This window comes from Epinephelus moara, chromosome 7 (assembly GCF_006386435.1).
Source record: "Epinephelus moara isolate mb chromosome 7, YSFRI_EMoa_1.0, whole genome shotgun sequence".
Classification (NCBI taxonomy): Eukaryota; Metazoa; Chordata; class Actinopteri; order Perciformes; family Serranidae; genus Epinephelus; species Epinephelus moara.
The window spans coordinates 20,759,215-20,782,761 of NC_065512.1; the positions used below are offsets into that span (position 1 = coordinate 20,759,215).

General features: G+C 39.6%; 1 protein-coding gene across 1 annotated transcript in view; it reads left to right on the forward strand.

The window, feature by feature from the left end:
* hs6st3b (heparan sulfate 6-O-sulfotransferase 3b) overlaps window positions 1-12,282 on the forward strand; it is a 111,129-nt gene extending 98,847 nt beyond the window's left edge. The window contains exon 2 of the mRNA XM_050048121.1: window positions 11,328-12,282. Within this exon, the coding sequence (XP_049904078.1) occupies window positions 11,328-12,096 (769 nt within the window). The 3' untranslated portion in view covers window positions 12,097-12,282. The remainder of the gene's footprint in view (window positions 1-11,327) is intronic.
* Window positions 12,283-23,547: the final 11,265 nt, after the last annotated feature.

A 23,547-nucleotide genomic window follows, 5' to 3' on the forward strand; every position in this document is an offset into this window, starting at 1 on the left:
CCATCACTCTCTCTTTCTCCTGAACCTCTGAAGAGGCCCTTCTTGCTCCTGGACCTCGACTGAGGTAGGACGTAGGAAGAAGGACCAGCTACGCCCCTCCCTCATTCTTTATAATAACCAGAGGCCTGTTACGAGGTCAGGTCCCAACAAATCTGGCCAGAATTTTTTTTTTTTTTTAAATAAATAAATAAAATTTATTTTAAAAAGAGTCTCAAAATGCTACTGGAGAAACAAACAACACTGAGTATACTGTAGGGGAAACAGTAATCATTTTAGTAATACTATTAAAACAACAGAACACAATCAAATAGACTTTAATTAAATAAAAATACTCATTTATAGTCCTTTCCGCTTTCTTTGAATAGATGTACATAAATAAATAGCAAAATATGATGGTAGTTGTTTAGCAGCATGCCTGTGATGTCATGTTATCCTCAGTTGTACCTGCCTCTCTACTGTATAGGCAACCAAGCTCAGAGAATGACAGTAAAAAGGTGTGTAAAAAATGTTTTCCTTAATGCTCCAGGGCTGCAGAGGAGCAATGGAGAGAGATCAAGGCTGTTACATTGTGAGGATAAATCAGAGAAGTCAGCAGACTGTAAACAGGTTGAAATTTTGCACGATACAAAAGCAGCTGCTTCAAACTCAGACTCCACACATACACGTACACACACAGTGTCCACCGCTCTACATCCCAGCAACATCAGTCAGTCCCACTGTTGTACTGGGACATGGTCTGTCTTTACTTATTTACTGCTCACTGTGTTAGCCTTTGCTCTCAACAACTTTCTGCCCAGCTCACAGAGATATATTGTTTTGCTTTTCCCTATTGTCTAGCCCACCCTCAAGCACCTGCAGAGATATCCAACTCCCACACATGAAGTCTTGATGGGTGAATTCGGTTCATCTGCTTCCAAACACCATGCGCTCAGGCTGAAAGTACAATGTCCGATTTAGCAGCCTGCAATCAGGGAGACGCAGTGGGCTGAAATTGTGTCATTGAGGCTAATTACCGGCAATTAAAGCCTGTTGTCTGTTGCTTTGACGTCAAATGGGGATAAAACTGTTTCTTCGTGTTGCCTGGGTTTAGGGGCTGTGTCAATGATGACATTTGGAGAGGTGGAAATGTCAGTCGGTTTTTGGTCTGTTAGGTATTTCAGTCAGGACCAAAGTGGGTAGAGGGAACTGTCTTGACAAACTTTTGGATGGTTTGCAATATATGTGGTTCACAAATTCATGTGTAGTAATAGTTTAAGAGAAGAAGACAAATGAAACTTTTCATTTGTCTGGTCCTTTGGTTCCAAATACATGCAGAATGTCTGACCGTCCCATTATCTGTACTTTGTCGTTAATGATAATTAGCTCATTTTAAACACGTTAAACTAACATGTTGAACATTGTAAATATTAAATCTGCTTAACATCACCATGTTAGCATTTTCAGTGTGAGCATGCACTGCAGTGCCATACAGATGGCTGCTGACTCTGTGTACCAATTCCATACCACACACTGATTGCATACAGTTTATATTACGTACTAATCTCCATTGCATACTGTTTCAGCAGCTAGTCCACAGGTAGGGGAGACTGGGGGCAGTTATAACAAGGGGCATTTGTAAAATCTCAAACTGCACTTACAAGAAACGAGACAGAACCACGAAACTCTGCACATACTCTATGGCAGTGGTTCCCAACTGGTCCAGCCACAGGGTCCAGATTTCTCCTTAGTTATTAGTTCAAGGTCCCCACACAGTTTATTATATTCAGCATCATACTTGTGTTTGGCCATGTTGTCAAGCTAGTTTGCTGTCTCTGTCAAGTAGCTGTCCATTAGTCAATTACTCTACAGTAGGAAACGGCACTTCAAGATTAAAGCTAAGCGCCAGAAATCTAATATACTACAAAATAAAATGTGCTTTTTACAAACTTTACATGTTCATGAGTCACTTGCGGTCCATTCAGAATAGATCTGCAACCCACTTTTGGACCACTACCCACCAGGTGGGAAACACAAGTAGGCTTACTTTATTTGTACATGTAGGTAGATTTGGTTTGCAATAAAAGACAAGGCATTCTTCTTAAGACAACACTATAGTGATCCCTCTCCACCTGCCAATAGACAAACTGATGTCTCATACTTGATCTGATTATTGATTCTGTTTCAGTTAAACTGGAATTAATTGTTCAAAAGATATTAAATTGTTTTATTCTTGGGAGTTTATTGTTGTCCTTGGTATTTATAGAAAGGTATTTTGTTACAATTGCCTCATACGCTGTGACAATCACCCCTGCACATGGGGGTGAATGTAAAATTTGACTTGTAGTGTTTCAATCAATATTCTGACTTTAAAATTGCTTAAAAACAATTAATTGATTGAATGTTTGTTGTTACCTTTTGTTACCTACACAAAGGTTGTATCCAAATAGCTTGAGAGGTTTGAGTTGTGGCATCAAAAACAATAAAAAAAAAATGTTACAGTTACCCCCAGTCTCCTGTAATCCAAACACTAAAGTGTTTTAACAGGAAATTACGCTTTTTGAACTGAGACGGCAAAATGATTTTCCAAAACTCATTAGTAATCTCTGTCTGATGTGCTCCTGGAACCGTTTTATCACAATCCACAATTAGTTTTGATGCTTTCCCACTTTTTCTCTGTGCTTTGCATTGTGGGAGAATGTTGTCCATCTCCAGCACAATCAAAAGATGTGTGTTCATAGTGTGTGTAACTGTCTTTTTTACTTAAATATAATTGAAATACTTTTCATATTTTAGCCATAATTACATTAACGTTTAAATTCATTGTCATTAAAAACTAATAAAAAATGTAAGAAATAGGTAGTTAAAAGGGGAACTTTAATTTAAAGATGATTTAAAATATACCACCTTTAAAATATTGTTCAGTTAAAGAAAAATGTAGTGTTCTATATGTAGGTTTATTCTGATCTAGAGTAACAGGTCACATGACTAGGGTTCAGGGTTGCACCTGTTGCATTATGGGTTGAGGTAGTATGGCAGCAGAGAGCACCAACATGGCTACCGAGTATCTGATTATGATATTTGTTTAAGTGGCCTGTATGGGCAATTCAATATATTTTCTGTTGCTGTGCAAACTTTTGGGACCTGTCTATTATCAGAAAATTCGCATGAGAGACTATTGTTGGGCACGTCTAAGTGCTGGACATTTGTTGAGAGACTCTAAAAGTAATTAAGAGATTTGAATTTCAATCCTTGTTTTTATGTTTTTTATTTTGTAGTTTTCACGGTGTCTGCGGAGGAGGATGGAGGATGGAGGATGGAAATAAAACTTACAAAGACATCTGCATGATACATGGCCACTGTTTTGAGTATACTTTTTTGGCAGTTTTCCAGTGTGAACACAATAGAAACCTGCTTAGAATCAGTCTATGGTATTTAGTGTGTCTTGTTTTCCTAATGCTCAAAGTAAGGCCTTAAATAGTTTGTTGAGAGCATAGAACTATCTCTTTCTCAGCCGTTACTCTTTTTAAAATGTATAAGTCAAACATAGCTTTTATGCATGTTGTATTTATCAAACTCTTTCCATATCCATTAACTACATGTAGTTTAATTATACTAAGCGTCTGTGTTACTCTCTGTACGAGCTCCGTCCTCTGCTCCCCTCTTCATTCCCTGCTGTAGTTTCTATTTTCATCCACGCTTTTGAATTCCTCTTCGATCTCTGTTCACCGGCCCCTATTTGCTTTGTGCTCCGCTGAAGTCGGGCTGCCGGTGCTGCTGCTTTAACGATGAGTATTCTGGGCTGGAATGAGTTGCAATATGCCTCCTATCCATTATTGATCCATGATTACCTCGAGTTCAGCAGCATTTTTGACTCCAGCCAAGTGTGTAATCATCGTGGGGGACTGGGGTTAAGTTACCTCCAATAAAATGAAATATGGAAATTTGGAAATATTTGTAATGACCAGTCACCAAATGCCTTCCAAACTATAACAAAGCTCATTGTGTCCCTCCACCTGCTACATATTTGGTGTTCCTGTCAACCAGCAACAGTGATCACAGCAGCTTTACATGGTTCTCTATCCTTAACGTGCCATCCACAATTTCACCATCACAGAAGCACATTTCAGATATAAACCAGAGTGTTCCTGCTGGGGTTGATAAACATGTTTTCAACAGGGTGGAGGATGATGTCAGTTACTAAGTTCCTTAGTCACGTGACTTTTGAAAACTGGGTGTGTAGGTGATGAGTCACTGACCTGTGCATTAACTGACCAGTGATGTCACCCTTTGGTTTCTGAACTTCTGAAGCCTTGAGGTTGGCATTTTGGACATTGCCATTTTGGATTTTTGGAGCCATGTAGAGCTTAGATTCTCTGCCCGAGCCCGAACCCGACCCGGACCCGCTCGGATGGGTCGGGCTCCTCATAATAGACTAGTAATAATAGTTTTTTGGATCATTATAAATAAACACCCCGTTCTGACATAATCCTTCCTCATTGTTGCACTATTCATTAAGATCATTCTGAACAGATTTTGGTCATTCACACAACTCTTGTTCAAAATGTCAGTTGTAACGGCCCAATCCTTAAAAAAAAAAAAAATGTCGGGTTTAAACTGGGCTTAGGCTCGTAATTATAGTTAAAGGGACAGAACATGCACAGGCTTGGGTGGGGTCGGGCTGGATTTTTTGGGCCCGATCTAAGCTTTAGCCAGAAGTGACCGTATTTAAAAGAGAGGGTGGAGATAACTCTGATGCTCGCTGCTTGGTTAGCACGGTTCATTTACAGCTATGGTTAACTATAATAATGCTAATGCTCATTTTTGCTAAAACAAAATGTACCTACCAGGAAAAACTGAACACCCGACTCTTTAAAAGATCTTTTAGTGTAACAGGGTCAATTATACAGCAGTAACGTGTCACAAAATCAAATGTACATTTGTAATATTAAGTATTGTAATTAAATTTTTGTTTCAGTTGTTATTACCTGACACGCTTAGGCCTCCCTAGTCAATATGTGGAACATTTGATGTTCAGTTTCTGTACCCCTACGTTCACCTTTGGAGGTACCCCACCTATAAAGAGGTGTCACCTGCCTTATCTCTCCCCTTTTGCTGTTGCACTCTATGGGAGAGGTAAGCGACATCGCTCTTGTGGTAATTTCCATGTTTTAGTGCTGTGAAGTTAAGTTTATAAGTTCACTTTTCAGCCTAAACGTATTGCGTAATATGCTAACATATTCCTGTATCACTTAATTTGTGTAGGAGCTGGGGTTATATGGTTGTAATTGATGGAGGATTTTATTTTTACCTGTCGCTGTCAGGTATGTTTTCTGTGTTTTATTGTACTGAAATGAATATAACATGACCCTCTTTTGCTGTTGTACTTCATGGGAGAGGGCAGTGTCAGAAATTAGCAAGGGCCACAGGCCATTTGGCCCGCAATTTATCCAAGAATGCCCCCAAAAGCCATGTTCCGGGGGCCAAAATTGCCCCCAAGTTTTCGAAACAACTATATGTATTTATATTTTTAACAGTATTACAATCTGACATTAAAGTATAATTTTATTTTCATTAAATTAATTTACCGTCACGTCTACAACTCATTTTCCAGACATAATCAACGAGATTGCACTGATTACGTGAGAGTAATCTGACAGAGAAGGGGAGGGGGCTTTGCTGTACCATAAGTATAAATTAACCATTTCTTGGGTGATCTGTGTCTACACAATGACAAATTAATGAAAAATTAAGGTAGAATGAATGTTAAATTTTAAATTAACTTACTTCCAGGATTGCATCTAAGGAATTTATAGTAATTTGGCCTTTTTAACAGTAAAAGTAACTGTAATGTGGTGAAACATTAGTACTGCTATCAGTAGATTAATGGTTAAATCATCACATTTAAACTGGTTGAATTATAGGAAATCTGAGTGATATTTTGCAACCATAACTTTATGTAACCCATTATTTATTTCATTTATAGTGGTTTCTACTGAAGAGTGAAGACACTATCTTAGTTGGTTTTGCTTTTCATGTGCTTATTGTTAGAACATAATTACAATTTTTTGATGGCCCCCAAACATTTTGAAAATGCCCCCATTTTTTAGACCGTGGGGGCCAAAATTGCCCCCAAAATATTTTGTTAATTTCATACCCTGGGAGAGGGGCTTAGAGTTTATATGGTTGTAATTGGCGGAGGATTTTGTTTTTACCTGTTGCTGTCAGAGTTGTCAGGAATAAACGGAGATCGCCTCCAAAGATATCCACGGTCTGGGCCTCTTTCTATAGAGTCCAACCATTACATTGGTACAACCAAATGCAGAGCAAGATTTTTTTTTGATGACTTAAATGTTCCAATTATCTTTCATGTACTGACAACACATTTAAATAACGACAGCTATGGCTACAGCTAGACATAGTTACTTTACCCAACCAATGTTGTCAACGGACAATACTCACCTGTCACTCAAACTCACCACGCCCTTAATTATGCATAACATTAACTCCTAATGACACTTAAATTCTGCCCCGGTACAGTTGTCATGAAGGGGAAAATTAACTATAGAGACCAACAATGTTTTTTGTAGCATGCTATAAACATGTTTGTTTCTGCTGTAAAGGTGGGCTTTTTAACATAGGGGTCTATGGGGGCTGACTCACTCTTGGAGTCAGCCTCAAGTGGCCATTCAGAGAACTGCAGTTTTTGACATTTCCGCGTTGGCTTCATTTTTCTGCCCTGGAGGTTGCAGCTTGGTCAAAACACATTCTTGCTGATGCAGTTTTAAAACGTGTGCAAATAGTCTGTGGTGCACAGTCCATATCACTCTGTATGTAAAAATGTATCTACTGGTTAAAGATTACATACTGAAAATACAGAGGAATGCTTAGTGTTTGTTCCCTTTTAAAAACGGGCTGCTTCTTCTTCTTTGCTCTGTCACAGTGTTGCCTTATAAGACAGTGTATTATTAAGATGTCTACTTCCTGCTGCTTCCTACAGTATGTGTCGTGCTTTAATAACAGTCATCTGCCAGAAAGCAGCATCACTGTGTAAACTTTTCACAGTGCTTTTGATAGCAAGTGTGAATTGACTGTAGAGTGGTATTGATGATAGCACAGGCCAGAGGTAAGAGAAGCCTGAATGCTCACCCCCCCTCCGACCCCCTCCCCCTCAGCAGCCATCTGTATCACTCAGGGAAAGCCTCCCCGAGACAGCTCTGCAGACCCGCTGATCCTGATGCATTTTGACACTGATGGTGCACACAACTGACCTTTGGGCTGTCGAGTGCACTTAAACAACACTTGCTGCATGTGTTTATATCCCAGAGACAGTCTAATGAGGATGTATCCGCAGCCGGCCAACTCCAGGAGCAAGTGCCAGGATGTAGCTGCAGCCACCAGGGCTGTAATCACACGGCTTCTTCCTTGACTCGTATCGGGTAACTTTGTCAGCGGTGACATTCCCATGGCACAGTTAGGACGAATCTTCCCCCAGATAAACTCCAGACACATTTTTGGCAATGTTGTGGTTTGGTGCTGTTTGCAAACTTGAATACACTCGGAACAGTTTCCTGTGTGATATATTTTATACCACACAAATGCACTAGTAGATTAATATTCTCTCAGTGTACTGAACCAGTGTCACGTTTTGGGTTTGGATCGGATAAGTTTGATTGAGATTAGGGAAATAGTTTTATCATGGTTAAAAAGCAACCTTAATGCACAGTAACCTTCAAGAACTTGAACGTTTGGAATTGAATCTGATTTGCTGCGTAAGCTTACATATCCCACCTCAACATCCCATCCACAGTGTTACTTTACACCTCACTGTCAAACTGTTTCACTTCAGGGTATCATTTTCTTAATGTACAAATGACTAGTGTGACAAAATGTTCTCGCTGCAATATACACCCCTGGTTCCCAACCTGGGTCGCCAAAGCTTCATGGGGGGGTTGCAATGCCCTGTTGATTTTAAGGGATGTAAAAAGGCTTACCACAAACAATCAAAGAACTAATAGAACAATCCCTGATGCAATATTCACAGGAAACAATCTGCTCTAATTTGTCCAGACCACTCGTTTTTCACATTCGCTATTTGAGTTCATTGTACAGTTTATCAATTGTTCTGTGCTGTTATAGTTATGCATTGAAAATAGCATGAAATTCAAGAAGATATGTCACTTAGACAGAAGTTGTCAGTTCACTCAATGGCAGAAGAGGGTTTCCTGAAGGAAAAACATTGGGAACCACTGATACACACAACACACAGCACAGTTCCTGCAGGGAAGAAGTGTCCTAGTTGATATTTGACAGCCTGTCATCACCTGACATGGCAGCTATAAAACACAAATTTGCTTGATTTTAATTGAAATTGATTATCGTGATGATTTGGGACTAAGGAAATATTTATTAAAGTAATTATTTTAACCCCCTGGAAGTATTGGGGACTTAATAAGATAATGGACGTAGCTACTGTGACTTCTCCCATTTGGTTTTGAAGTCTTGAGTTTGGCATTTTGGCCGTCACCATCTTCTTTTTTTTATTTATTTTTTTATTTTTTTAAGCCAGAAATGTATATATTATATTATATTATATTATATTATATTTATTTTTTTGGTTGGGCATCTTAACATGGGTGTCAGTGGGGATTTACTCACTTCTGGAGTCAGCCTCAAGTGGCCACAGGAGGAACTGCAGTTTTTTTGGCATTTTCGTGTTGGCTTTATTTTTCAGCCCATGAGGTTGCCACTTGATTGGAACGGGCAAGGGTTACTACCAGCCATTTCTTTTTCATTATCAGTTCATCTTATGAGCTGATTATATTTTTGATCAAACAGTTGACTTCCTCTAATGTCTTATGTTTTACTGACAGTCTAAAACCCAGATAGATATTCAGATACAACGATGTTCAACACAAATAAGCTGCAAATCCTCATAATGGAGGAGCTAGAAGGAGAGAATGTTTGCAAAAATGATTAATCCATTATCAAAAAGGTTGCCGATTAAATCAACAAATTGATTCAGTCTAACTGTTTCAGACTCCTGGAGACAGCGCCCTCCATCCTCATCAGTGAAGCAGGCTCAGACTCTGATAATGGCTATGATGTAATCTCAGTGGTAGAGCTGATTTAACAGAACTAGAAAGGACAAAAATGGAACAAATAGTTGCTGAAAAACAAATACAAGAGTCCAAAGAAACAGTATTCTCTCTTCAAACAACCTGTATAAAGTTTGGGCAAAGTATTCCAGTGTGAATCCAACCCTGAAGGACAAAAAAGCGTAAGCACGGGAGACTGTTTGTGTAGCTCCTTTATTTCCACTCCTGGCTGAGACAGTGTGGATGTGTGTTGTGTCGAAAGAAGTGAAGCAGCACCGCGAGCAGCTTTGGAGTCAGTGTGAAATCTCAGCGCGGCACTCCACTTTATCTGCCCTGACTGTTCTCTGGGGAGGGGGTCGCATCATTAAATATTCACATGGCACTCACAGGGCATCATCTTAGGAAAGGTTTACCTGGCCAACACCTGTCCAATCTTTGTTTTCCATCAGAGTGAGCTTTGACATACCTGCGGTTCAGCAGAGTGGATCTCCTTGGAGGTCTCCAACCTTGGCATGAAGGGCAGATGAAATCTCCTGTGTGGGGGCTGTCACTCTCGAGCAAAATATCAACTTCACAATCAAATGTGATTTGTAGCCATGTAGTTATATTTGACATTTTGGCTTTTTTTTTTTCCTTTGGAGGAAACTGGCTGTTTTGCTTCCTCAACCACAGAGATTTCTCACTCCTCTTTGAATGCCCCTTTTGTGACACTGTAGAAACTGATGAATCCATCTTAAAGGAATACTTTAGCATCCAAATTATTTGTTTATCAATTACTCACCCCGTGTTACATTGAGTCAGAGAAGAAAGGTTAGGCCTACTCTTGCATGCCTCTGGTGAACGAAGAATCCAAAAATTGAGAAAATTCTTGCTGAATTGAATTAAAGGGAGGCTGCATTTAACAAAAGCAAAACTCTATAAAACCATCTGTTTATAAGCTCTCACACAGTATAATCCAAGTCTCATTCATCCAGTCATATGCTCAGTACTTCCCAAACAGGCAGCCTTTTCTCTAAGCCAGACTCCACTGACACAAACAGTAATTTTACCCTGATGAACACAAGTGCTTTTGGTCTACTGCTGCCTTGATTTGTTGTTTGTTCAGATTTACCAAAGTGACATAATAACACAAACAAACTACGCATCAAGGTAGCGGTAGCCCCTCAGCTCCTGTGTTTAGTGAGGTAAAATTACCATTTTTGTTAATGGAGTCTGGCTTTGCTCAATCCAAACTAACCCCACTAAAACACTTAAGTCACACAACAACACAGATAAACGAATTGACAGAGGCAGTAGTAGACCAGCAGCCCCTGTGATCAGCAAGGTAAAATTACTGTTTGTTCAATGGGAACATAGATACGTTTCCCTGTTAGTCCAGTTTTCTGTCAAAGTCTCCTGTGTGAGAATTATTGAGCATATGACTGGATAAATGACACTTTGATTATGCTGCACAAGTTGTGGGAGAGTTTATAAACAAATTTTTGATTATGTTTTGCTGTTGTTTAATACAGCCCTCTTTTACTTAAGTTCGTCAAGAATTTTCTCAGTTTTTGGATTCTTCATTCACCGGAGTCATGCGTGAAAAACAAGGTTTTCTTCACAGAGTCAATGTAACATGGGGTGAGTAGCTGACATACAAATGGTCATTTGGGAGGAAGGACATTCCTTTAAGCTTCCTCCTTGAGTGACTGTCCTTTTGCTATGATTGAGGACATATTCGCTCTAGGGAAAGGCGAGAATAGCACTTATTTACCAGTTCCTCACCACCAAAATAACACTCGAATGTCTTTTCTCCTGTAAACAGCCCGGCTGTGTTTGGGTGACAAATGATTGGTAGGATACCCAGTTAAAAGTGCAACAAATTTGAAGCACCAGAACTGAAACCTCATTATTTTCTAACAGTGACATATTTGGGATTTAGTTGGGTCAGTTCTACTCACTTTCTGTATGTCCATGGATTACCATTATGTCTTGATTCCCAATTATTCCTCATGTTGGCAGGTGGGAGAAATCTGTGGAATGGAAACGGTTCAAGCTCAATTTTGTGAAATCATTACTCTGATGCAATTTTCAAGGGCAATATATATAAACTCTATAATAAACTAATTAGTGAGACTTTCAGTTTTCCAATTAGCATTCAACCTTGAAGTTTCATACACAGACAAAAGTCACCATCTGTCAGCACAATGCAGGGCAGCCCTCTGTGATGATGATGTGCTCACAGCTCTCTAACTGTGTTTGTTTTGGCTGCAGGAACTTCTACTACATCACCATGCTGCGAGACCCAGTCTCCCGCTACCTGAGCGAGTGGAAGCACGTCCAGCGCGGAGCCACATGGAAGACCGCCCTCCATATGTGTGACGGACGCTCGCCCACCCAGGACGAGCTGCCCACCTGCTACAGTGGGGATGACTGGTCCGGTGTCACCCTGACAGAGTTCATGAACTGCCCGTCCAACCTGGCCAATAACCGACAGGTCCGCATGCTGGCTGACCTGAGCTTGGTGGGCTGCTACAACTTGTCCTCTATGAACGAGAGCCAGCGAAACCACATCCTTTTGAGCAGCGCCATGAGCAACCTGAAGAACATGGCCTTCTACGGCCTGACTGAGTTTCAACGCAAGACGCAGTACCTGTTTGAGCGGACGTTCAGCCTGCGCTTCATCTCCGCTTTCACGCAGATCAACAGCACGCGAGCCGCCAACGTGGACCTGAGCGAGCCCGTGCGCAGACGCATCGAGGAGCTCAACTTTTTGGACGTGCAGTTGTACGAGTACGCAAAGGACCTGTTCCTCCAGCGTTTCCAGTTCACCCGACAGAGGGAGCACCAGGAGGTGCGCTTGAAGAGGCGCGAGGAGAGGCGTTGGCTGAGGGAGCGAAAAGACCAGGGCAGGCCGTGGCCGCCCAAACACAGAGGGGGAGGAAATGGAGGTGGGAGAAGGGGTGGAGGGTTGGAGAAAGGGACTGACGGTGACTTCCCCACCACCACTGAGGACTACACAAGCCAAGTGGCCCGCTGGTGAGGCTTCGGTCTGAAGGGAGAGAAGCAAGAGAGAGATTTCTCACAGACTCGTTTAAACCTTTGACTCTCTCTTGCACATCCTGTGTCTCTCTCTTTTTGTCTCACCATTAATCTGTCTCCTGCATCTGTCTGTTTCTCAGCTTCAGTGTGATCCGAGTGCTCTGCTGTTTCTTTATGAAAACTGCCAAGTCTGTGAGTCTCACAGCAGCTCTGCCTTGGAGTGCCCTTTGGTGTCTTAAATCTTTAAATGCTGTTTATATGTTTGTTTTTTGTTTTCTTTTATTTTTTGTTATTTGATTTTTGCCTTGTTTATTTATCATGTGTTGAATAAGACAGTAAACTGAGGTGAAAGAAAAAAATCTAAAGAAGCTGCCATAGACTGCATTACTTTAAATTTTGGCATTCAAAGCGAAAATTGATGAATGTCATTGAAGTCTGTTGCAACTGGTAAAAAAAAACACTTGAAAGATGTAGCTGTAGAGGAACTGATGGTTGCATGTCACACATCCACATTCTGACAGTAGCTTCTTTGCATATGAAGTCTTACATCTGTGCGCTGTTCAGATGGAGGGCAGGCAACTGGAGGCAGAGACAACCAACAACACAGCACAAATGCCCATGATTTGTGCTGTTTTAGACAATTGCAGTCAATGAAATTGAGAAAAAACATGGGTCAATTTAAGTACTTAAAAAATAGGATGTAAAGGGGAGAAGTAAAAAGAAACAGTTAAGTCACGTCATGTTAATGTCAAACATAAACGTTTAAGTGTTGTTTTAAACATTCTTCAGACTGGTTGCTACTTTAATTTGATGTGACAACTTCTATATTTTTTTAGCCATGAGCCATTTTTCACAGCATTTCACCATAGATTTTATTAATAATTAGATACCGGATGCCAAGATGACACCTATTCATTCCGGTGGAGTTGCTCAGCTGGCACATACGCCAAAAAAGTTTTCTACTTTCGAGGTTTACTTCTGTGGTAGGCGGCCCACTGAATCTGAAATAGTGTTTCCCCCACTGGCCACCCACGAGTTCCCACTCAGCTCATAGACTTAACATTGTAATGACATCACAGATTTTGAAATCAGCTTGAGGAAAGTTCTAAAAACATAAACCCTGCATGGCTCAAAATTTCATAATAGAAAGAATCATAACTGAGGTTGTTTGCAGTTCAAGGTGTCCTGTCAACAGCTTTATAAATGTCTCTTTTACAATGGTGGCCTATGGGGAAAATGCTTTGCTGCAATACCGCAAGTGGCCACTGGGAAAAATTTGCTGCAAGGCTGAGCGTGTTTTTTCCTCGGGCCCAGCATTTCACCACATCTCTGGAAATGGTTGACCTACTTGGCAGAAAATAGTAGCTAAAGTTAGCAAGTAGTATTAGCCTGATGGTGATGCATCCATGTCCAGAGCTGAAATGTAAAAGCCAGTAATATTTAAGCATATTTACTGACCCAGCCGAAAACAAGACAGCATTGTTTCAGTTGTGGACCCAACTGCACACCACAGTACAGTTAGCTATAGTTTACTATTGTACACTTCAAAAGAAAAGAAATAGCAGTAGTTGTGGAGAGTATGACAACTTCTCCATTTAACCAGCAGACTTCTTGGAACGGTTGACCTAGTAGCTAGAAAACAGACTGTATATAAAGATGGACGACATCACAGCTCCCCAAAAGTAAAGTCAAAACATCTTGATTGCCCCCTGCTGGATGGCTGTAGTACAGGTCACAAACCCTGCTGTTAGCTAAAAAGATAAAAACTCGATGTAAACGCCAAATAAATTTTCCCCAAAGATGGTCTCTATCATTTTAGGTAGATCTTACCACGCTGATGTGTCTTCAAGTGTTTTGATTGGTTCGGCTATAAGTAGTGATGAGGTCATGATTGACAACTGTGTGTGCCAATTGGTGTGCTTGCGATCAGTGGCACTGTTAATGATTGGTTGATTGATGACAGGTGTATAGGCAGAAAGTCAAGACCACAGAGATTGCAACCATGTAGACTGTGGCTCCAAATAACAGTTATACTCAAGCTTCTACCCTCAAGCCACAAGGATACTGAATGATGATGCTGTCTAATCCTATACATTAACATTTATTTATTACTACTACCAGTGCATATCGACAGAACTGACAAGGATGACATTTTACTGAAATCATATTTAGGAATAAAATAAATTGAAACAACTGAGGTCTTGTTTTGGCCACATAAATCAATGGCAATCAATTAATCAGTCGTGGACCCAACCACACACAAAATAGTTTTGGTTCACTTGAACGCTTTCATCAGCTCGCCGAGTAACATAAGGAAGTTCTAAAGGGTGAGTTTATTTGAAATGATGATCATGTCCACACTGGGCAAATTGGTCAAGCTGTGGGAAAAATATTACCTTTCTTTGATTTGTATGGATCACATCCAACATGAGTTTTAATTTTCTGATGTTACCTGCAGCCTGGAGGTCAATCCAACCAGCTTTACGTCATTCCTATATATATAGATTTATCACTTCCTGCCCTCCATCTGAATTTTACACCTCATAATAGTCAATTGATTGCAAATAAGCTATTGGGGAGAGTCATTTCCAAAAAAGATATACAGTACCATAAGCCAAAGTAAATAAAAAACACAATGTATTTATTGTATTTTTATTTTAATGATAATGAAACCTTCTCTAAAAACCATGTTATATGCATGCAATACCCATGTTTTCAACCAAATTATAGGAGACTATATCTGATGCTTTTATTTTGGTTACACTCCAGTATATGTTATTTATTCAAGTGCAATACCATGCAGACTTTTACACGTCTCCCAAAGATAACATGCGCGCACAAAGCCAATCACACAGTCACAAAGAGGGCATCCTGCTGAGCAAAATAACTTCAGCTTTGGGTAGAACATTTTGTTTTTTCATGAGTTCTCTGTGAGGAGAAAAGCATATTCTGTGAGTAAATCATTTTTGAAGTAGTGGGTAGCAGAGATAAAAAAGTTGGTAAATAGTACAGGTGATGAAATGTGTCAGTGTGGCTGGTGTGTGGCCCGACTGTGAATGAGATGATCAGCATTCAGCTCTCACGCCCCTCCCTGTCACACTGGCTGCTTTTACATGTTTGTAGAGCTGACGGCGACTGCACTGTGGGCAGCGAGAGCGCTTTAATGCCAGCAGAGCGCTGGCCCACAAAGACCGGCCCCAAAGCAGATAGTCGAGAAATAAAACATGTCTGTCATTTTCTCCTGCCCGATAGTTTCCAGTCACTCAAATCCAATCATTGCGGCAATATGTGAAGATGAAAGAGGGCTTGTTTTATCTGCTTAAATAGGCTTCAGTGATGCTTTTTATGCTTCTTATCTCATATTCACTCAAATCCCTGCTTATCAAATTAAATGTTCACTAAATGTCAACATTGAAGTGGCTGCTGCTATTTTAACAGTCATTTCCCATGTTTCTTCTCTGATTGCAGTTCTTTCTAAATACCTCAGACGGCACAGTTTGATTTCATTTTAAAGAATCACTTGTGTTTTGTCTTGTTTGAGTGATTCATCCAGCTCGTGCAGTGAATGTGTTGAATGAATACAGGTTCGGCTGTTGGAGCTGTCAGGAGTTGTATGGGTGCACTTGTCTGTACGGATGCACTCAGTGTGAGTTCAGTGAGTTAGTGGATGGATGGGAAAGAACAAAGACTACTGTAGGTGTATAGCACATTGATGACACTCGATCTGGTGTTTCAAGTGGAGCTACAGCTCAGAATATTGAATTGTTCTGTTCTGAATTTATAACAGTATTCATGAGGTCTGTGTTGTAGCAGTGAAATAGATTGGTGACAAAAGATTATTTCATGTCAAATGAAAACACAAATGGCCCTATCTAGAGCCAGAATTTGATTTGTCCATTCTGGGCTACTGTAGAACAATATGGCAGACTCTGTGGGAGAGGACCTGCTCAGTATATAGATATAAATGGTTCATTCTGAGGTAACAAAAACACAACAATTTTTATTTTCAGGTGATTATTAACTAATGAAAATATAGTTATGAATATTGTATACCATTTCTGCTGATAGATGCGTTGTAATTGCGATTACATTGCAAACTTTACATGCAACGTAAAAAAGTTCCTTAAATGTTGAAGTATTATTACAGCACATTCTCACTCCCAACTCGTCAAATACCGACGCTAAGAGCGCTAGGAACGCCACAGGGGTCCCCATCAAGACCCGGCCCCAGATAAGCGGATGAAAATGGAATGGTAATGTAACATCACATGACATACGTCACATGACATATCACTAGCATAATATGCTACACATACAAGCACACTATGTCGTTATTAAAAATAACTTGATTGACTAATGGTTTCATCCAGGAAACGAACAGCAGGCTCCCAGGTGAAAGTCCAGAGTTTATTTGACTCATCCACCTTTCCTACCCTGATGTGTACTATTTGTATTACAGCAGTTGTCATAACACCACTAAAGGGTGCCTCTGTGCATCAGTGTCTGACGTCTGACGCCAACAGGCCACTGACTAACCATTGGTATTTGATGAGTTGAAAGTGAGACTGGGTTATTCATGAATAATAATCCAGTTATATACAGTAAAATGCATTTAATATATTCTGCTTAATGCTCAATTCTGCTATTATAACATTAAATGTTTCTGACTAAATAAACAGCAATTAAAGTGTGGGGAGAAAATGCCAGGGTAATTTTACCCTCAACAACTCTCATCTGCTTCATCAGGACTGTGTGGGTAGGGTTTCATCAGATTTAAGTACCAATACATCCAATTTATCAATAAATAAAAGTGCGTTTTCATGTAGGACCCCCCTGCTCACCATAAGCTGTAGGTGCCTGTACATAAAATGTGAATGCAGGATAATTACTGGTAATGGGGCATTTTTACATAGGCCTTTGTCAGGAATGGCATTTTGACATGTCACAGCATAAAAAATAAAATTAATGATGGCTGGATTCCATTTAGCTACTTCAGTTTCAGGCTCCTGGTGTTGTCATTTTTATTGTTGGTGTTGGTAACACCTGTGCTTTTCCTACTGTGACAAGTCAAAATGTCTGCTGTGGAAAAGTCCTACTGTGATATTGTTTCTTAAGAACCTGAGGCCTCATTACAGGGAAATGTTCTAACTGCTTGTCTTCTCTTAAGGTTTCAAAGATCTTCCTATTACAGAAGCAATCCCTAGACTTGTGGCTGTGTCTCACCCTATCTCAGACCCTTATCTTAACATAAGAAATCCTAACCATAATTGTAAATTCTTCAATCTGCACTTCATCCTGTATCTATGTTTAGAAAGTACCAGGTGGCTACTTGTGATGAACAAGCCATATCAATGACTCTCACTTGTCACTGACTTGCTCGCTATCAGTGACAAATGTTTAATTGTAGCTACAATTAGTCGGAGTCACTAATCTATCAAATTCATATTAATCATCTTGGCAGTGGACATACATGGTCCAGGAAATTAAAGCGTCATCATAAGGTTTGAGTAGCCTTTCAATCATTATGCTTAGGTGTTCATGTTGTTCCCCATCTTCTAACCCTGACCCATACATACCTTGGATTTCTAACTTTGACAGTCATTAAATTAGGACTGTTCTGTAACAGCATACTTCCTATCTGGATATAAAATAGGATTTTTCCTGAGTGCAGTTAGGAAACATGTTTCTGTAATACCAAAAATCCTAACTGTCATCCTAACTGAGATGAGATAGAATTTCAGACTAAGAACGTTTAATGAGGCCCCTGAAGAGTATCTGAGAACTTCTTTACCCACAGACATTAACTGCTAATTCAATAGCTGTTAGATCAGGAGGATTTCCTTTTAAAATGGTAATTGCCAAAAGGACGTTTATTTTGGAAATTTCTTTTAATAAACCAACATGCAGCACTGTTGTGTGACAAGCTGTAGGAATTACACTGTTCCCCAGTGACAGATGGCACGAGCACTGCATTAGCGCTACATGTGCCATATAGCTATTAATGAAACACTTCTAATGTTGTAAATGTGCCATATACCCAAGTTATATATGTACTGTGTGTGTGTGTGTGTGTGTGTGTGTGTGTGTGTGTGTGTGTGTGTGTGTCACTGTATTATTGTAAACTCGAGAATGGAATTCTGGAGAATTTGTGGTGAGACTGCTGGTTGCCAGAAAAGCTGACACTGACTTGTGTGTATTATCATGTGTCTGCGTTGTATCATTACCACTGTGTTGCGCTGCCTTAAAGCCTTCTGTAAGATGCAGTATACAGACTGATCACTGACTAGAGGTTCACCTGCGAGGCGGAGAGTTGAGAGGAACTGATGTAGTTCAAAATGTAAATAACACTTGTCTGTAGTCCAGTTAGCACATCTCAATCAGCTGTGTGTTCCCTCCTGAAATTGATGGATCAGACAGTTTGTATAATAGACCGAATCACCATGACCTCATACTAATGACAAGAATTACTTCCAGGTGGACATCTGGCAATTGATTTGAGTTGCGGAGATATGGGAAATTGGCAAATTTGTTTATTTCTGTTTTGTTTTGATTTTTTTTCTTTTTGCGATTTTGAGTTATAACTGAAACATTTAAAGATATACAGATAAACATGGTGGTCCGACTCTTCTGACGTTTCTGCTGTGCTTATTTTTTGTTGTTTTGCAAATCCACCAAAAGCTAAATAATGTACTGCTGTGGACATTGCCACAACAAATCTTATTTTAGCTACCTTAAAAGACCCAGATATTGGAATATTTTCACCACCTAACACAGTAACTGATCGAGGCAGCAGTAGACCAGCAGCTCCTCTGTTTTGTAGAAATTTGTAAAATGACTGTTTTGGTCAGTGGAGTCTGGTGACTTTGATATAACAGCTTCAGTTCCCTTTCGTAAAGGTCTGTCTGACAGCAAGGTAAAGCCATGAAAATCTTCTAAATATAGCATAAACTCGAACTGATATAGATTTTTTTTTTTTCCAACCAGGTCTCACTTCAAAGTCATCAAAATCCGACACTTGGGCAGTGACTTGTGGCGTCAGACACTGACAAATAAAGCTGTCCTTTAACGTCATGTGGCCGGTCACCGTTATAGTTTAATGGTGCTCTGCGGCGTCAGGGAAAAACGCCGCGGGACAAGAACAAAAGTTAATGCGCATAACTCAAATTAGGTGGGTCAGTAGGGGTGGTGGATGGTTCCAGCAAACACTGACCTTCACCCGCGTCCTGTAAGATTATAAAGCCAAATCCTGGTCTTTTTTCCTAAGCCTAAACCAGGAAAAAGAAATGTCAATTTGCGTTGTGGTACTGACATAGTGCGTTTATTTTGAAAGAGACTGTAGGTAAATAGTAAATATCCTGTGAAAACGGAAGTTTATTTTGAAAGAAGTGTAACGTCAGCAACCAACACACCCAGGGTACCTTTCACGTTGTATCGGGGCATGGAAAGTCCATGACCAAAAGTTGATATGGGACAAGGTCAGAGTGAGAATGTGTTGATTTTTTAAGTGGGCCTTTTTTAGGTGGCTAAAAACTAGCTTCATTTTACTGTACATGTGTGATGTGGCGGTTTTCTACGCTGAAGTTATTGTAAACAAACACACTGATTCAGTCTATAAGAGATTAACCTGAGAGGCACCACTTCAGCTCTAGCTTATTACTCAAAGAGCGTATGTCCTAACACTAAATATTTACATTGTGAGAGAGGGTGGACTCTGCCGAATGTGTTGCTGTAAAATGTGTGCTCATAGTGTCAGATATGTGGGACATGGAGCGAACTAAAACAAAGTCCCTTTTTTTTTCTACTTTTTTTTTTTTTGCTTCTGGAGTTAATGGGCCAGTTTGATGGCATTCCTGTCACTTTGAGGCTCATAGTGCAAAATGTGTGATTGTGTCTGCCTACATAGTTACATTATTTGGAAGAGGATGCATTTTTCTACATTTTGATTAGAAAATTATGTATTAAGAGTGAAAATTGTGGGAGTAAGTGGATTTTGAAGAGATATTTTCAAGAAGAGTATAACAGCTTCACCCCATTCTGCATGTGATGTCACCCACGCTAACACTAAACATTATGTCCATTCTTTTAAATGGGGGAAGAATTCACAAAAAACGTCAAATAATCCAGAAAGTATGAAAGATACAAACACTAAAAGTACTTTAGATAATGTCCTCAATGAGCTGAACATTCTGAACATGGAAAATGAAGTTTCTTGAATGTGAAGGTGAGGTTGAAGGTTAGGTGCCAAAAAACGAGGAAGAACTGTTGCTGTGCGTCCATTGCCTTACTGTAACCAACATGTGCAGATAGAAAACTCACATTTAAAGGCTGAGACCTCACCAACTATTGAAGAAATCTTTTACAGAGATCAGAGTTTATTCTTTTCTTAATCACAGCTGCCATTCTGTACTTTGATTTCTCTATGTCAGCCCTCTCTGCTTATTCCCTGTCTTACACAGAAAATATAAAAGACAGTTCAACTGCTGAATGATTATAAATAAAACATGAGTGCACTGTTCAATTTAATGCTTATTATTTCTGTGACTTCTTATTTGTTTTCACCAAATGATGTCCTGAAAGACTTTCCACCAATTTTGGAATATGAAATGTGAAATCTCTCAGACTAAAGTGTAAATAAAATGATGATGAGAAAAAAAAATCCAACACATATTTTCACTCTAAATTTTACTGACATTCCCAGAAAAGTGTGACATGCCGCTTTGTTAAAGGAGCATTTTAATGAACTTGTACTGCCACTCCATATCTCTGAGAAGCTGATTTATCTGTATTTATTTGTTTATTCATATAATTTCAACTGTTGCTAAAGAATGGCTTTGCCTGGTGGAAATTACCAGTATTACCGACACCTCAGTGATAGTGGAAGAGAGCTTTCTTAGTGTAAGAATTTCTATGTACATGTTAAAAGTCTTGTGATGAAATGAACCGTCTAAAAGCCTTTTGGCGTGTAATATTTAATCTGCCATTTTTCTTGTCAGACTGGAAAAAAAAAAGAGTGAATTCTGCTTAAGATATCAGAAATAAATGCATTAAATGGCCATGACATTATGATGTGTGTTGTTTTTGAAAGTTCTTAATCTACATATTTACCACTGGTAAATATATGCTTGTTGGTGTTTTGCAAGAACTTAAAAATTGATTCCAGAAAGTTGTTTGGTAAACCATCTCAAAGCAAATTTAGAGGGTAGCTTCAGTACAACTTCACTTCTTCAAAAAGCTAACTGAAGGCATTTGAAAAAAAAATATGTTTTTAGTTTGCTTTTAAAAGAAAACACTGTTGTAGCATACTGTAGTTCACATGGAAGTTTCCAGAGAGTAGGATTATAATGATTTAAACCCAATGAGCTGATTGAGAGTTGATTTTATGTCCAACGAGTGGACCTTTATTTGATGATCTAATGGATCTCTCCGGTGTGTACTCTGTGAGCACGTCAGCAACATAGGAAAGAGCTAAACCATTAACGCATTTAAAAAACATGATAAGAAGTATTTTAAAATCAATTCTTTGTTTTATTTGGAGCCAGTGAAGAGAAGATAAAGTAGGAGTTTGTGGTCAGACCTTTTAGTTTCTGTTAAAACTCTGGCTGCTGCATTCTGAATAAGCTTTGACAGTCCAGCAAAAAGTGCATTACAGTAATCCAGCCTACTGGTAATAAAAGCGTGAACCAGATTTTTAAGGTCTGACTGAGACAAGGAGCATCTAACTTTTGATACATTTCTGAGGTGATAAAAGGCAGTCTTAGAAATATCAAAGATGTGCTTCTGAAAGTTAAGATCGGTGTCTAAAATCACATCCAAGTTTTTGACAGGCTCACATGGTTTTACAGACAGGGGATTTAACAAAGACTGAATTTCACTCCTCAAAGCCTTTGGTCCTTCTAACAGAATCTGTTTTGTCATGATTCAACTGTAAAAAATTATTCACCATCCAAAGTCTGAACTCTGCGATGCACTGGATGAGACTATTTACCGGGCTATGGTTATTGGTGGAAACAGATATGTTTAACTGTGTGGCATCGGCATATGATTGATATGAAATATTCTATTGCTGTATTCTGAACCCAAGCGGAAGCATGTACAAATTAAACAATGAAGGACCTAGAGTTAATCCCTGAGGGACTCCATATGGAATGCCAACCATTGTGGAAGGGATCCCTGCAGAGACAGACCTTTTTGTTGAAGAGTGAGATCCTTTTTGTTAAACCAGAAACAGTTAAGAAATCACCATCACCAAACCCACCAGACTCCATTTAAATAAGCCCTTATTTTATGTGTATAGAGTCAGCATATTTTCACATCTAACTGGCTAAATGAAAGATTTATTTCAATCACCGAGTTGGTGATTGTTGGAACAGTGGAAAGACAAACCAAGACGGATTATGTGAGGTTTTTTTCTTGTTTCTGTCGACTTTGAAAATGTTGAAAACGGAGTGTGGTGGATTTGGAGTCAGTATGTTTACATGCATAGTTAAGCCGAGCTATGGTTATAACTCAACCAGGCCATTTAATTGGACTACTGCTCTTGTCCATATACACAAGCACAGGAGGGGAATCAATTTATAGACCGTATAGAAGTATGTCCAACCTCGCTATCATAATTTAAGTTTTTCCAGTTGATGTATTAAGTCACAGACCGAACAACTGACAAGCTAAGTTAGCTACAGTTAGCTAGCAGCAAACTGCTGCTATGGTGGACAGCTTTACAGCTGTGTATTTCATCTGTCCAAAAATGCATGGCTCTGGATGTAGATTTCACCAGGTTGTTACTGGCCTCTTCTTCTGCTATTCTGGGTGGGACTTCTGGGTGGAAGCCTGCGACAAAAAATGTGGAGCATGCACAGAGCGCCTGGGCCAGTTTGGGTCTGATTGACTGCATACATGCAGGAGTAATTCCACTCCCAGTTGCATTATCTGGGTGTGTTGGTCCAACTTTGAGAAACTTGATTTAGTACAATTTCAGTCTGACTAACATGTTTACTTATATTTTAAAAGTCCAGTTTTAGTCAGACTAACACAATAAATCGATTTTCTCTTAAGTCATGTAAATGTATTGAGTGATTGCAGGGCTGTTTCTGGTATAACAAAAGGTCTGCCTCTGTAGGGATTCTCTCCATGATGTTGCCACTTATAATAATAATAATCTGAGCCTGTCAGTAGTAAAAACACACTTTTATAGGACGTAAAGTGATGGTGCCTAATTGCCCCAAGTGGTTACATTGCAGCATGTTTTGCAGCTGCTGGTTGCAGCGCTCTCGCTCAATGCTGGGCCAATTTCAAAAGTTGTTTCCATGAGTCCCTTAGACACAGAAACATGAGAAAATAGGGTCCAGGTTGGAAAATACAGAAGCTACCCTTTAAGGTATACCAAGTAATGAGTGTGATTTGTTTACAGTTTTATTTTACACATCATACACAAACGTATATCATATTTTTAGCC